General features: G+C 42.2%; 1 protein-coding gene across 1 annotated transcript; it reads left to right on the forward strand.

Annotated features, from left to right (window-relative positions):
- The first annotated feature begins 4 nt into the window (after window positions 1-4).
- On the forward strand, window positions 5-15154 carry dhtkd1 (dehydrogenase E1 and transketolase domain containing 1). Its single transcript, XM_077567879.1, has 17 exons — window positions 5-1254; window positions 2476-2628; window positions 2783-2994; window positions 4317-4511; window positions 5003-5272; window positions 6040-6211; window positions 6326-6524; window positions 7946-8258; window positions 8333-8417; window positions 9845-9984; window positions 10056-10206; window positions 10330-10436; window positions 12408-12572; window positions 12654-12736; window positions 12971-13134; window positions 13940-14025; window positions 14110-15154. Exons 1-17 carry the CDS (start codon window positions 1074-1076, stop codon window positions 14209-14211), a joined length of 2778 nt encoding a protein of 925 aa, XP_077424005.1. The 5' UTR covers window positions 5-1073; the 3' UTR covers window positions 14212-15154.
- The last annotated feature ends 308 nt before the right edge of the window (window positions 15155-15462 follow it).

The raw sequence follows: 15462 nt of genomic DNA on the forward strand, positions 1-15462 counted from the left end.
CTTATTTGCGTGATTCGTAGTTGTCTTGTTGATGGACGTAACTTTGACCTCACGCCCTAAAGATGCTTCGGAACGGTTGCAAATCATTTTAGGCCTCACGGACAATTTATTTCATTGACTGCTCCCCAAAAAATTCACTACCGTTTAAGATGCACCTTGTTGACTTTTGGGCAGTGAAAGTCGATGCTTTCTTTTTGCATAAACGGGCTAAAGTAGGAGCTGGTTGCCTTTGCAAAAATAATGCAAATGCCGTGAATTCTTTCTTCCAGAAGAGGCAGGAACATAGGGTGACCTACAAGAGTGGAGGAATCTCCATGGACTGTGATGTTTGCGGATGACATTGTGATCTGTAGTGAGAGCAACATGTGGAGGAGAAGCTCCAGATGTGGAGGTTTGCCCTGGAAAGGAGGGGAGTGAAGGTCAGCTGTAGCGAGACGGAGAATCTGTGTGTGAATGGGAGGGACACAATGTAGTTAAAGAGGACATGAAGGTAGCAGATGATGCAGAGGACAGGGTTCGATAGAGGCAAATGATTGGCTGTGGCGACCCCTGAAGGGAAAAGAAGAAGTAGGTTTATTTTGCCCATCAGACTGCCAGAGGTGGCACTTAACTGCATGGAACTTCTTTTTTAAAATATTTTTTTTATAAAGAAACTCACTTAAAAATGCATGTTTTTAATTAAGTCGCAACTAAAAATGTGAAATTATGAATTACAAGTAAGCATCACAACAGAAAATGGAAATAAATGTATTTAAATGTCAAATGAGACGCAAGAAAATGAATGGGCCAAAATTGAACCATTTCCAAAATACAACTCGAAATTTCATATTTCATATGAACGCATCAATGGAACTGAAAACAATATTACATAGAGGGCTGTGACGTCACGTGCAAAAGGTCAATAGTTTATTCACTCGGAATACTTGGGTGAAAACGGAAGTATGTTCGCTGTTGGCCAATCACCTTCGACTTAGCGTTTCCTCCCTCCGCGCTCGACATTCGGCAAATATGGCGGCCATCCTTAGCTTCTAGCTAGCAACTCTGTTCTTTTGAGCTTCCCTCAAATTAAAAGCATGTCAGCCGCTCTCTTCCTGAAAACCTCCGCGAAGAGGCTGCCGCTCGACGCGTTTCGCCGGGTCGGCGGCGGCGGCGGCTGCTGTTACCACACCGAAAGAGGCGTCTACGGATACCGACCCAAACAGAACTACAGCGAGGACAAGTTGCTGAGCGACCGCATCGCCCATTTAAACCAAGGTCAGCGTCCGCCACGGACTACTTTACAGGCTGAATACTAGAAAAGACGTGGACTCGAACCATACACTGTAAAAAACACTTAAGAGATGCATTTCTACATGCCTTTTACGCCTACAGATGACACGTACAGTACTTTGTACGCAACGGTAGTTGTTTTAAAGTGCTACCTAATTGAGTTAAATTATGTCAGCTAGCATGCTACTGTCACTGTTGAAATTATGGGATGCCACTTTGCGCCATGCTGGCAAAGTGGCTGGCAATTTAGCACGTCTGCCGAGGGTCGTGTTGGAGGGGGCAAATGATCATCTCATATTTAACTTCTCCTCGATCGAGTGTCTTAGAACTAAAACGATCAACTTTCAAAAACACAATGACAGTAAGGCTTAACTCGCCAGATTATCAAACGTCCAATGGCGGCAGGGAACACACTTAAGAATCACTTCAGAAAAAAAAGCCTCTTGCACACAAAATGGAGAAATATTTTGAGTTGGACAAGTCCAAATTCTCTGATTTCATCCTCTCCTGTGAATACAGTACTTACTGTACTTCATATGATTTACACAAAAACAAATGAATGGCCTTCCTGTTTGGATTACAACATGGACATCATCTGACTCAGAAAACAACATTTTTGCCCTTTTTCACGTTTCAAATCAAACAACCCAATACTTAACTAAGCTGTAAGAACACATACAGATAAAGTCCGCACTTTTTGTGACTGTTCACGTTTGCAAAATGCAGGGAGTAATATTTTTTCCTTCTCTGAATGAGTCTTATTGCAATAATAGTAGTTTTTTTTTTTTTTGCAGATGATAAAGAATATATGCCGAGAGTATTATGTATGCTCTTTCAGCATGCGTTGCTACTCTTTATGTTCAAATCGAAATGATTTAAAGCCGTTTTACAAGTATTGCAACATAGGTTCTAGTAGTGTTACGTTAGCACATGTAGTGCACTTGTATCATAAATAGTTATTGTATGGTTAAATATTAATCAAAATAATGCGTGTTTGTTTTATGTTTATCTTGAATCCTCTTTTCTGAAGAATTGCTGACCACCACAGTCATTGGAATTATTTCTGACTTCGTGTGACATTTTTGTTTCGTGGCGTGCCGATAGATTGATGTCATACAAAATACTTGTTGTGAAACGCGGATGTAGAAAACGGATGGCTGGCCTTCGTGCAAGTCTGCCTGACAGTTGCGGCGCTTCTGCTTTCAGATCACGGCCTGGCCCGTCTGGTGGACGCGTACCGAGCGCATGGACACAAGATGGCCAAAATTAACCCCCTGCTGCCCCAAAAGCCCGTCGTGGACAGCGTCCCCGAGATTAGCATGCTCACAGGCACCCTGAGTGGACAGCTCAACACCTCAGGTTGACCTTCACCATTCTTTACCTGTCATAAAAGTACACAAGAGCGAACGTGTACTTCTTTCAGTCGTTTTGACTGTTTTTGTCGAACCCGTTTCTGCCTTCACACACGGTTGAAAACTGCCACGCGGGTGTTGTGACCTCCATGTCTATGCAGGGCTGCGCCACCTGGGCAAGGCAGAGGCCTCGGTGGAGGAGGTCCAGGCCTACCTGGAGGAGGTCTACTGTGGCCACCTGTCAGTGGAGACCAGCCAGCTGTGCAGCGCCGAGGAGAGGGAATGGATGGCCGACCGCTTTGAGGAGCTCAAGACCACCGCCTTCTCCTCGGACGAGAGGAGGACCCTGGCCAAGCTCATGCTGGAGTCGCAGGTAGGCCCAAGTGGAAAGAGTCCAAGCACGTCGTGCACGAGTAGAAGTCACCTGCGGACAGAGGTGGCAAATCCAGGTCCAGAAAGTCAAAACCCTGCCACAGTTTGGCTTTTGCTAGCTAGCTCCCTAACTAGTTCTCATGGTTTACCTGCTAGGGAGCTAGCTAGCAGGTAAACGAGCACTATGAGAGCTATTTAGGAAGCTAGCTAGCTAGTGATAGATATTATAACATTTTTAATTCTTCACTTCATATATTAACCATTGTTACACATTAACATTTTAATTCTTTATATTAACCTTGTCGAAATGTTTTGTGTCCTGTGCAGCGCAGATGGTGTTGATTTCGGTATAATCTGACCTTGAGCTGGGACATACTATTTAGTCTAAAAAAGTTCCTTCTCAGCGCTTTGTGCGAAAACACATTTGGTCCTTGAGAACAGAATCTGTTTCGAACACGCACTCCTGACTCTGTTTTCGCCATCGCTCATGAAGAAGTACTCAGAGAGTATGTTTTGTCTACAAATGAAAGAGAGGCGGTCGGTTTTAACTATAAGAAGCCATTTTACACGCGGAAGAGACACATTTCGACGCTCTGAATCCCACCTGTTTAAGTGATGAATTAGAGGCTGTTTGAGTGTCCAGAGATCTCTGTTAGATTAAAAAATCATTTTTGCAAAGGTGTTTTTTCTTACATTAAATCTGTCTTCAAATTTTGGAACACGCAAAGAGGACAAATAATTTTATTCCTCTTTCACTAGCAAAAAAAAAAAATCTTGTCCACAAATCTATGTCGTCCTGTGGTTGGTCCGGAGGTTGCGCTTTACGGTACCTTGACTAGTTTCGGCGACAACTGCCGCCTTCGACAGCTAGTGAGGAAGGCGGCAGTCGTCGTCGAAACTAGTCAAGGTAAAGCACAATCTTTTTTTGTCTTGAAAAAGAAAAAAAACAGGATGAGCTAGCTAGTTAGGTAAACTAGCTAGCTCCCTAGCAGGTAAACAAGCACCATGAGAGCTAGTTAGGGAGCTAGCTAGTTAGGGAGCTGAGCTAGCTCTCTCGCTAGTTAACCTTAGTGCTTGTAGCTAGCTAGCTACCTAACTAGCTCTCATGATGCTCATTTACCTGCTAGCTAGCTCCCTAGCAGGTATAAACGAGCCCCATGAGCTAGCAACTGGGGTAAAGCTAGCTAGCTAGCATCAACGGCTGCTAAAGCCAAGCTGTGGCAGGTTTTTTATTTTCTGGACCTGGATTTGCCACCTCTGCCCGCGGAGCCGATTTGAGCTAAATCAGAGTCCAAAGCACACGTGATTTGTTTTTCACCGTAGGAATTTGACCACTTCCTGGCCACCAAATTTTCCACGGTGAAACGTTACGGCGGCGAAGGAGCGGAGAGCATGATGGGCTTTTTCCATGAGCTTTTCCAGCGGTCAGCTCGGGCCGGCGTCACCGACATTGTAATCGGCATGCCCCACCGAGGGCGACTCAACCTCCTCACCGGCCTACTCAAGTTCCCGCCAGAGGTAACGGCAGAAATGCGGCTGCGGATGGGCAGGGGAGGCCATTTTGTGGATCACTGATGGAGGGAAAATTGACCAAGAGTCGTGACAAAAAAATCAACTGCCGCAGTGGTACTTTTTCGATTTGTGAGTGGCCAATAGTACTCATTAGGAAGTAGACAATAAGTGAAGTGCATTTGGAATCATTCCTTACTCTATAATCACCTTATAAGGATTTCATTGAGTTGTGACAAAGTGAATGTTTCAGTTATACCGTTGAAGAGCTTCAGCGGGCAGAAATTATTTACAACCAACCTCACTGTTTATTACGTTGTTTCAATTGCTGGCCGCTTTTTAATGCAGCTGAATCAATTGTGCCCCCTGCTGGTTGGCCAGGTACTGCGGTGAAATGAAACACGCCTCCATTGATTTATGAAAAGGAGACGTCTGTCTGTCTGTCCGTTTCCTCTCATCATGTAGCGATGTATCTGTTCACGGCTTCCGCCTTTGTGTAGCTGATGTTTCGCAAGATGCGTGGCCTGAGCGAGTTCCCCGACACGTCGCCCGCCATCGGGGACGTCCTGTCCCACCTGACGTCGTCGGTGGACTTGGACCTGGGCTCGGGGCCCCGGCTTCACGTCACCATGCTGCCCAACCCGTCCCACCTGGAGGCCATCAACCCCGTGGCTCAGGGCAAGACGCGGGCCATGCAGCAGCTCCGCCAGGAGGGCGACTACTCGCCCGACGAGCACGCCCGGCCCGGGGACCAAGTCGTCTGTTTGCAGGTTGGCTGTTGGATTTTGACTTTGGAGGGAGGCCTGAGCTCGGCCAGGATCAGACTTGAGACAGATACAGCAATTTGCAATTTACTGTTATTGTTCAATATTTTTTGTACTTACAGGGAAGAAGAACAGAATAACATTGAAAAGAAAATTCAAAACGACCTTTTTCAACTACAACTTTTGTTGCACATTTTTACATCATTTTAAAACCTAATTATTAGAGTTGGGAATCATTTATACATTTTAACATTTTTGTATTTTATTAAGATTTGCCTAATTACAATTTCGTGAAATCAACTCTTTTCAATGGATTTATTTATTTTATGGATTTATTTATTTATGCACATTATCTCATTAAATAATTAAATTGGTAAATTGATTTATTATGAATAATAAAATGGGAAAAATAACTAACAATTTTACATGTATTTAAAAAAATGGCCTAATCTTAATGACATATAAATTAAAGGAATTATTTTATTATTGAAATGAACTATTTTTGCATATTCAATGCTAACTTTTTTTCATTTTTGATCTCAGTACACTTGATCTGGCCCATCTGTCTGTTTTAAAAATGGAAATGCGGCCCTTGAGCACAAAAGTTTTGCGCACACCCCTCTAGTCGGTTGTCACAGTAGAGAGCAAGACTCTCGAAATGTGTAAGAACGTACAGAACTCCATCTCTAATTGTCGATATCTTCCACGAGGAGGTTAGACTTCCAGTTTTGTTTTTTTTCTAAATGTGACTTTTTTATTTTTATTTTTTTCAGGTCCATGGCGACGGCTCCTTCCCCGGCCAGGGGATCGTTCCAGAAACGTTGACCCTCTCGAACCTTCCTCACTACCGAGTAGGCGGGAGCATCCACCTCATCGTCAACAACCAAGTGGGGTACACCACTCCGTCCGAAAGGGGGAGGTCCTCGTTGTACTGCAGCGACGCCGGTGAGTCAACTCATTTCTAAAATCTGGCTTGAAATCTATAAAAAAAAAAAAATCTGTCATACCACGAGGGTGTGAACAGTGATGCAATAGAGCAGGTGAACACTCCCCCCTCAGGTAAGATGGTGAACTGCGCCGTGATCCACGTGAATGGAGACGACGCGGGCGAGGTGGTGCGGGCCACCCGGCTGGCGGTGGCGTACCAGCGGCACTTCAGGAAAGACGTGATCGTGGACCTCATCTGCTACCGCCAGTGGGGCCACAACGAACTGGACGAGCCTTTTTTCACCAACCCGGCCATGTACAAGATCATCCGGTCAGTTCAAAATGCAGCCGGACCTTGGATAGCTCAGATTTGCCCGTTTCGAGCCGTTCGGTCCTTGGGACTCAAGTGGCCGTTTGGTCCCGGACTATCAATGCTATCCGTTAGTCTGTCTATGGAGATTTGCATTGTTTGTTAGCATTAAGCTAAGTGGACTTTCCAAGGCTAAGCGATGCGGTTGTTTTATAATCGTCCGGGCCGATAATTGGTATTTGGCATTTTGACAAGTATCAGCATTGTCCTTTTTACAAATCTGAAGTCTGATAAAGCTGGTATGCATCTCACTGATGTAGCAAATTTATTTATTTTTTTTACTGTATGCGAAGATCTTTTTGAAACCTTTTACGAACCCTGACGGAAACCCCAAATTAGCTACATTAGCAATCATTTGTCGCTCAGTGCGATACAGGGAAGTTTTCATTTATGGATTTATTTAAATTTCCACTTCATAAAAATGATGCTGATACTGGGAACTCCCTAAAAAAAATGTTTTATTCAAAATAAGTAAATTAATTAATTATGTTGAAATTTTTGAAAACTTTATTTACAGTAGAAAACTATTTACTTGCGTCGTTTTTTTTTTATTTAGCTTAACACATGCTGATGACCCTGGAAGCTGACTACAATTTTTGAACAAAGCTGTTAATTCTCTATATGTTTAAAATAAAAATAAAAAGTAATTAACTCTTTGACTGCCAGACGTTTTCAGAAAAGGGATGCCGTGGGTGCCAGCCGATTTTAAGCATTTTGACTGATCTTTCAAGGTCCTTAGAAAATTATGTGTTTGGACTATGGAAACACACATACTGCCAAAACAAGATTGGACTCTCATCTTCCATCAGAAAAAAAAAGTTTGTTTCTACCTTATTCCGTTTTTGAGTAATCAACAATAGAAAATGGTTAATTTCACCTGTTTTGAAAAAAAAACGTCTTTTAACGTCTTTGGCACTCCTCCATAGGATTTTACGAAACGTTATTTAACGTTTTTGGCAGTCAAAGAGTTATAAAAACATTTTGGACGCTAATATTTTCTCTTTTACTGCAAATCAATATTGGCTCGAAATATCGGTTATCGATCTCCTTGACTAATAATAATTGGTATCAGCCTTGAAAAAAAGAAAGATAATTGGTCTTTCACTAATTAAAAGAAAAAGTAATTAAAAAAAAATTTACGCTATTATTTCCTCTTTTACTGCAAATGAATATCGGCTTGAAATATCGGTTATCGGTCTCCTTGACTAATAATAATTGGCATCAGTATCAGCCTTGAAAAAAAAAACATCGATTTATCACTATTTTGTAATCACAACATGCAGTATTTCCATAATTCCCCAACTTTTTATCTACAAGCCATTAAAAAGTCAATTCCCCTTCGAATGTGAACCCCCCGCGGTGTTTTTTTCGTTTCCCGGCAGCTCCCGCAAGAGCATCCCGGACTCCTACTCGGACCAGCTCATCTCCGAGGGCTTGATGACGGAGGACGAGCGCACCGGGATCAAGGCGGAGTACTACGGCTCGCTGAACGCCAAACTGGCCAACATGACCGTGTACAGCCCCCCGCCCACCAACCTGCAGGGTCGCTGGGGGGACCTGGTGGAACCCCAGGACCGGGTCACCTCCTGGGACACGGGCGTCCCCGTTCCGTTGCTGCAATACATCGGCGCCAAGTCGGTGGACGTCCCCGAGCACGTCCGCTTGCACGGCCACCTCGTCAAAACGCACGCGCAGGCACGGACGGACGCTCACGTTAAGCACGCATTCACTTCACAGATTGAAATGTCGCTTTTCTTGTGTGTGCTCAGGCCCGACTGCAAAAGCTTGAAGAGGGGACCAAACTGGACTGGTCCACGGCCGAGGCTTTGGCTTTCGGGTCGCTACTTTGCCAAGGTGGGAAATGCGCTATATAAACGGTTATTTTAGTTCAGGAAAAAACTAAAATTCAAAAGACTATTTTGTTAATGAAAAAAAAAAAATTATTTTAAAAAAACGAAAACCAACTGAAACTACATTTTATGTTCACAAAACTAACTATAATTGTAGCGAAAAAGTCCTTCGTTTTAGTCTTTGGTAATTAATTTAATGCATGAGCCTTTGGGGATGATTTAAAATGTGATTTTTTAAAAAGTATCTTTATTTAAGCAGAATAAGGATGTTTGAAAGTGTGTGGCACAGAAATGATGTCATCGAGCAGCGGCCAATAGAAAAGCGCCTTCAAGAGATACTTGACTCATTCGGTCATTTTCAGTAGTGAAAAGTTCATATTTTGTCTAGAATTAATTTGATAACTTCATTATTTTTCATGTACAATTAATACCATTAAAAACAAATGTTTCCACTTGCTGTCAATTTAAGATGACATCACAGCAAACAGACGTCAGCAAACTGAGCCATGATTGGTGAAAAGTGATGAAGTTATCAAATAAATTATAGACAAAATATGAACTTTTTATTGCTGAAAATGCCTCAATGAGTCAAGTAGCCCTCGAAGACGACGTCGCTCGAAGATGACAATTTTGCATGCTTGGTTGACTTTTGCCTCCAATGGCTCGGCTCGCCCGCTTTTTTCATTTAACTCGGCCAAAATGCAACACTAGGTAAGAAATGTGTTTCTTTTTTCATTTTACTGTAGTGTTTATTAACCCTGGAGAACCCAAGAACCCTTTTCTTCTTTGGAAAATTATGAATTATACATTAAATGACTGCTATAAGTTCACTGAACACCAAAATTTTAAATTTTAAATTTCAATTTTAACCCTTTATTCCCTAATTTAGGATTAGGGCGAAATTTGACCCTTTGGGATTTAGGGGTATCGTTTCGAAAAATCAGAATAACAAAAACTGTCAGTAAACTATTTAGAATTTAAGAAAATAATCAATCAAATACACCGCTACATTGAACAATATATATTTTTTGTTTTATTTGTTGCATTTTAGAACTGGATTTTGAATGCACAAACACACTTTGGCCAATGGAAAGAAGAACACGGGGACAAAATCACTGCTGGGGGAAAAAAAAAAGGTCTTTGTTATTTGAGTAGGAGAATTTATAGGGGCCAAATTTGACCCCGTGGGTTCTCCAGGGTTAAATATTACACATAAGTAATACAAATTTTAAAAAACTAATACTGAAACTAATGAAAAGTTAACTAAAACTAAGCATTTTTTTTAACTAATAAAAACTAACAGAACCACCCTGAAAACAATATATTTTTTTTTAACTCAAAAGGAAACAAAAACGAAGTGAAATGAAAATTGCCAAACTGCAATAACGCTGATCCAGACACGTCGCTTTGCATTCCCAACCGCCGTTTCAGGCTTCAACATTCGCATCAGCGGGCAGGACGTGGGCCGCGGCACCTTCAGCCAACGGCACGCCATGATGGTGTGCCAGGACACCGACGACACGTTCGTCCCTCTCAACCACGTCAGCCCCGAGCAGACGGGGCTCCTCGAAGTACGGAAACAACAAGGCACACTTTTCACATTTCAAGCCCAGCATTTTTGTCGACGCTGACGTCTTGGCAGGTGTGCAACAGCCCGCTGTCGGAGGAGGCGGTGCTCGGGTTCGAGTACGGCATGAGCATCGCCCAGCCCAAACTCTTGCCCATCTGGGAAGCTCAGTTTGGAGATTTCTTCAACGGGGCTCAGATCATCTTTGACACGTTCATCTCTGGAGGTGAACCCGAAACCGACCAACAGACGCTCGCTGGCTTCCCCGAGTCCATCGTCGATGAAATGTCGGCTTCACGATGACGATTGACCGAAAAGCGCTTCCGATGCGAACGCTTGCTGTTTCCAGGCGAGGCCAAGTGGCTGCTGCAGTGCGGGCTGGTGATTCTGCTGCCTCACGGCTACGACGGCGCCGGACCCGAACACTCGTCCTGCCGCATGGAGCGCTTCCTGCAGGTCCGAGCACCACAGTCGCCAAATGAGTGGCTTCACTCATTTGCTGCCAAAAACTTAGAAAGATGTTCTATTTTAAATATTAGCATGCTCACAGAGGCGTATTTATATGTTTTGAATGTTTTCTGTACGCGCGAGCATACAGAAGGCTTTGATGCAGCCTCTGAACTGAAGAGAACGCTTGAAGCAATATTAGTTATTACAAAAACAGCCAGCAGGTGATCATGATGAAACCTAGCTATATTCTAATGCTAATTGCTGCAAAACGGAAACAGATACAAATATACTTTTTTTTTTTTCTTCATGAAAGGAGAGACTTAATCTTTCCATGTTTGTTTTTTTTACAGCAATAGAACACAGTATTCTGTGGGCCTTTCAAAATAGAAATATGCATAAAATATATGTAGAAAGAAACATAATGAACTCTTTTGGTCCCAAAAACGTTTAAATATGTTCTATTTTAGATATTACCATGGTCCCAAAAACATATTTATACATTTTTAACTCTTTGACTGCCAGACGTTTTCAGAAAAGGGATGCCGTTGGTGCCAGCCGATTTAAGCATTTTGACTGATATTTCAAGGTCCACAGAAAATGATGTGTTTGGACTATGGAAACACACATACTACCAAATGAAAGATTGGACTCTCATCTTTCATCAGAAAAAAAAAGTTTGTTTCTACCTTATTCCGTTTTTCAGTAATCAACAATAGAAAATGGTTAGTTTCACCTCTGTTTTGAAACAAACGTCTTTTAACGTCTTTGGCACCCCTCCATAGGATTTTACTAAACGTTATTTAACGTTTTTGGCAGTCAAAGAGTTAATCATGTATTAATGCAGATTAATCACATTATTAAGTGTCAGGGGAAAAAATAGCACATAACGTGCTCTTCAAATTTGGCGGGCAAATTTTTTTTGATAAAAAAGTCCTTTTAATTAAGTGATTAATTGTTATTAATCAAAATTCTAAGATGTGATTAATCTAATTTAAAAATAATAATTGTTTGAGAGCTCTAATTATTTTGAACCACACACCCCAAAAAATAAATAATAATAATTTAGTTTTGGAAATGGAACAGATTAATCACACTTCCATTCATTTCAATGGGAAACATTACCTCGATTTCTGTCGGTCATTTTTCTACCTTATTCCGTTTTTCAGTAATCAACAATAGAAAATGGTTAGTTTCACCTCTGTTTTGAAACAAACGTCTTTTAACGTCTTTGGCACTCCTCCATAGGATTGTACTAAACGTTATTTAACGTTTTTGGCAGTCAAAGAGTTAACGTTTTTGGCAGTCAGTTTGTATGAGAGCATCCACAAGGCTTTGATGCAGCCTCCGAACTGAAGAGGGACGCTTGAAGAATCGTAGTTATTACAAAAACGGCCAGCAAGTGGCAGCAGAGTATAAGAGATCAAGCAGGGCCATGTTGCAAAAAAGCTCTCAGCGATAGAACAATATTCTGTGGGCCTTGGAAAATCTGTCAAAATCCAGTCAAACAGCCGGGAGTGAAGGGGGTTGCTTCAGTGAAAATGGCTGCCAGTGAATGAGTTCAAATGTATAGGATATAATATCGCAATTAACGGTTCTTCGAATCAATACATATTAACCAAGTATTTTATTGATTCTGAATTACGAATCAAAATTTCTCCAGAGGGGTGAATTGGGCCAAACTGGATAAGACGGCAGCATCGAGCCACATTGATCAGAAAAGTAGCCTCACTTCTCATATCTCAAGTTTAAGCATTGCAAAAACAAACAAACAAACAAAAAAAAAACAGTTTAAAGAATTTTTTTTAACTGTAATTTCTTACCAACATGCCACAAGATGGCGCCAAAGTCCTACTTTCGTTGCTCTGCCGCCACCGAAGGTGATCATTTAAGCAAAAACCAACACTCCCCAAAATGCCAATTAAGATTTGGTGCCGGTGCCGCTTGCGTCCGACCCGTCTGCTGCTTCCGTGCCTTCAGATGTGCGACAGTAAGGAGGAAGGCGTGGACGGCGACGCGGTCAACATGGCCGTGGTCAACCCCACCACGTCGGCTCAGTATTTCCACCTGCTGCGGCGGCAGATGATCCGGAACTTCCGCAAGCCTCTCATCGTGGTCGGACCCAAGATGTTGCTTCGATTTTCTGTGAGCGCTGGAACGACGCCAACGTTAGCTTTTTTTTTAAACAGATTAAACCAAGATTAAATGTTTTTTTTTTTTTTAAAGGGGGCTGCATCGAGTTTGACGGAAATGGCGCCGGGGACATCTTTCAAACCCGTCTTGGGGGATACATCAGTTTCACCCGCAAAGTACAAAACCCTCAGTGCAGTAATTTGGTACCTTGGCTTACAAGTGGTACAACTTTTGCCTTTTTGGAGTTTCCGGCCATCACTTTGCAGGAAAATTGATTTGTTATCAATTCAGTCACGGAACAAATTAAACTTGTAAGCTAAGGTACAATCCCATGAATATGAATATTTGTTTTCTGATTTTGAAAAAAAAAAAGAAGGAAAAAAAAAGGCTCTTTTTGTAATTGCACCCAGTGTCCAGAGGGTGGTGCTGTGCTCAGGAAAGCACTATTACGCCTTGCTGAAGCAGCGAGACGCCGCAGCCAAACAGGACTCGGCCCTGGTCCGCCTGGAGGAGCTTTGTCCTTTCCCGCTGCACGCACTCCAACATCAACTCAACAAGTATCCTAATGCTAAAGGTGCGGCCACACTACTCTCACCTTCAGTCACAAGGAAAACAACAACACCCCATACAATAAAGGGGTGCAGAAGTAGCCACGTTGAAGCCCGTTTATTGTGACGGACTCGGCAGCAATCGGTGAAAAGCTGCACTTCCATATGCCGACCGTAGCACGCGTTCGAACACGCTTCTTTTCAATTTGAAGACTTCAATTGAATCCCTTATGAAAATGCTTTCACTGTTGCCGGGTAGATACTAAGTTGTCGTATTGCTTTCACTTTGCCTGCACTTGCTAACGCAACCTGCATTTGACTCCGAACCACAATAAGCGATTGCATGACACATTTCTTTCTTTTTGACAAATGCAGTGCGACCTTCACGTACAAGTGCCATTGATTGTCTTTCTTCTTTTTTTTTCTCCAAAATGTTATTTATGAGTACGTTTCAGATATGGCTCACGTGAAGTGGGGGGGAAAAAAATGGATTTGGGCGATTTTGAATTCAACAAGGTCTCTAAAATGATACATTTAAATACACGATCAAAGTATTTATTGATTAGTTTGAGTTTCTATAAACAAGTAAATTGAGTGTGAGTGTTCCCTCACTACTTTGCGCTTCAGTTATTGAAGATTCTCTCCATCACAGAAGAATGGGAAAAAAAAAAGTCTATTCAGCAGAAACTCCCCTATTGCAGGGGGGGGGGGGGGCTCGCAATTGATCACTAGTAAAAAAAGTGAGGGAACGCCGCAGAGCCCAAATAAACCTGCACGCATGTCCAGAGACCACAAAAAAAGTCATGATAAAAAAAAAACCTGCGTCCACAGAGTTCATTTGGAGTCAGGAGGAGCCTCAGAACATGGGACCGTGGTCTTTTGTGGCCCCCCGCTTTGAGAAGCAGCTGGCCTGCAAGGTGAGTCTCGTTTCTTTGGAGGCCTGAAAAAGGATTGCGAATGCCCCCCCCCTCCCTCAATATTGACCTCTCCGTTTTCCTCAGCTGCGCTTAGTGAGCCGGCCCGCACTGCCCGCCCCCGCCGTGGGCATCGGAACCCTCCATAATCAGCAGCAAGAGGCCCTCCTCGCCGCCACCTTTTCTTAAAAAAAAAGACTCCACACTTTCACAATCAGCTGCGACCAACTTGAAATCAAGACTTACAACATGAAAAAAAAAAAAAAAAAGACTTACAACATGAATCACGTCTTCAGGTGCAAAGCAGTGTCATATCGAACTATGGAATTGAGCCTCCAGGTGATTAAAAAAAAAAATAAAAATCCTCCTTCGCCGCATGTTTTGTGTGCGCAACGAATCTCAGTCAAAGCCTTAGAGATGAACTTTACATTTGAATGATGGGATTCGTGACACATTATTTGTCATCTCGTACTCCCGATCATGAAAGCAACAAAAAAAAAAAACAAAGGAAGGCCTCACGGCAATCAGCTGTTGAGCCCCGCCGTCTACCTCAGTGGTGAGGTTCGAAATCTCACGTGTGTGGAGTTGGCACGTTTGTCTCCGTGCTTCCAAAACACAAAGACTGGAAATTGTACTTGTGAATTTTGTGTACGACGTGCCGATTGGCCGGCAAGCGGTCCAGGGTGTGAACCGACCGGCACTTCTATCAGGCGAGCTCAACTTGATTTTCGGAGCACTTCAAAAAACAACCGCAGTTGAAACGAGTGCTGTGCTTAAAAAAAAACAAAAAAACATAAAGCAGTAAAAACGAAATGATAACGTTTCAGACATTTTGCAAATGGGAAAATTTGAATGTATTATTCCGGGTATGAAGTTTCTGATCTCAAAATGAGAATAGTCACTGCTGAAACTGAAAATGTCTTTAAGTCACTACTGAAACTGAAAATGTCTTTAAGTGCGGCGTGTACGGTACATTTGGATGAGAAGTGACAACTCGACGTCAACGTGTCATTATTTTTATTTTTGCTCTCAGTGCGAAAAAAAACTCACCTCACGCAAGCGGAAGTGTAAATAAAACAAATTGGAACATTGAAATTTTGATATTTGGGGGAATAAATCTATTTTGTGCTTCTGTCTTGTGTAGTGCTCAACTTTGTATTTTTTTTTTTACACAAAAGCACCTTGGAAAAAGTACACCATTTTGCTTTCAGGTGATCTTTTTTTCAGAAGAATTGTCTTAATTTTGAGTGAGTCAAATGTGTCGATTAAATTACATGCAGATCATTTGAGGGTAATGAAAACAAATAATGTAAAAAGTTACAATTATTAAAAAAAAAAAAAAAACTTACACTGCACATTATCTTTGTAGAAGGTAAGATTTTAGATCTAGACACATATTTTTTTCTGTTAGCTTATGCAGGTGTACCTGACTTGGCCATT

Source organism: Vanacampus margaritifer, chromosome 6 (genome assembly GCF_051991255.1).
Source record: "Vanacampus margaritifer isolate UIUO_Vmar chromosome 6, RoL_Vmar_1.0, whole genome shotgun sequence".
NCBI classification, from domain to species: domain Eukaryota; kingdom Metazoa; phylum Chordata; class Actinopteri; order Syngnathiformes; family Syngnathidae; genus Vanacampus; species Vanacampus margaritifer.

What these genes read in the sequence shown, in the direction of transcription:
- dhtkd1 (XM_077567879.1), top strand. Translation starts at nt 1,074, where the DNA reads ATGTCAGCCGCTCTCTTCCTGAAAACCTCCGCGAAGAGGCTGCCGCTC. An exon ending in AGCTCATGCTGGAGTCGCAG is followed by an intron (nt 2,995 to 4,316) that starts GTAGGCCCAAGT and finishes TTTTCACCGTAG; the next exon opens with GAATTTGACCACTTCCTGGC. An exon ending in AGCAGACGGGGCTCCTCGAA is followed by an intron (nt 9,985 to 10,055) that starts GTACGGAAACAA and finishes ACGTCTTGGCAG; the next exon opens with GTGTGCAACAGCCCGCTGTC.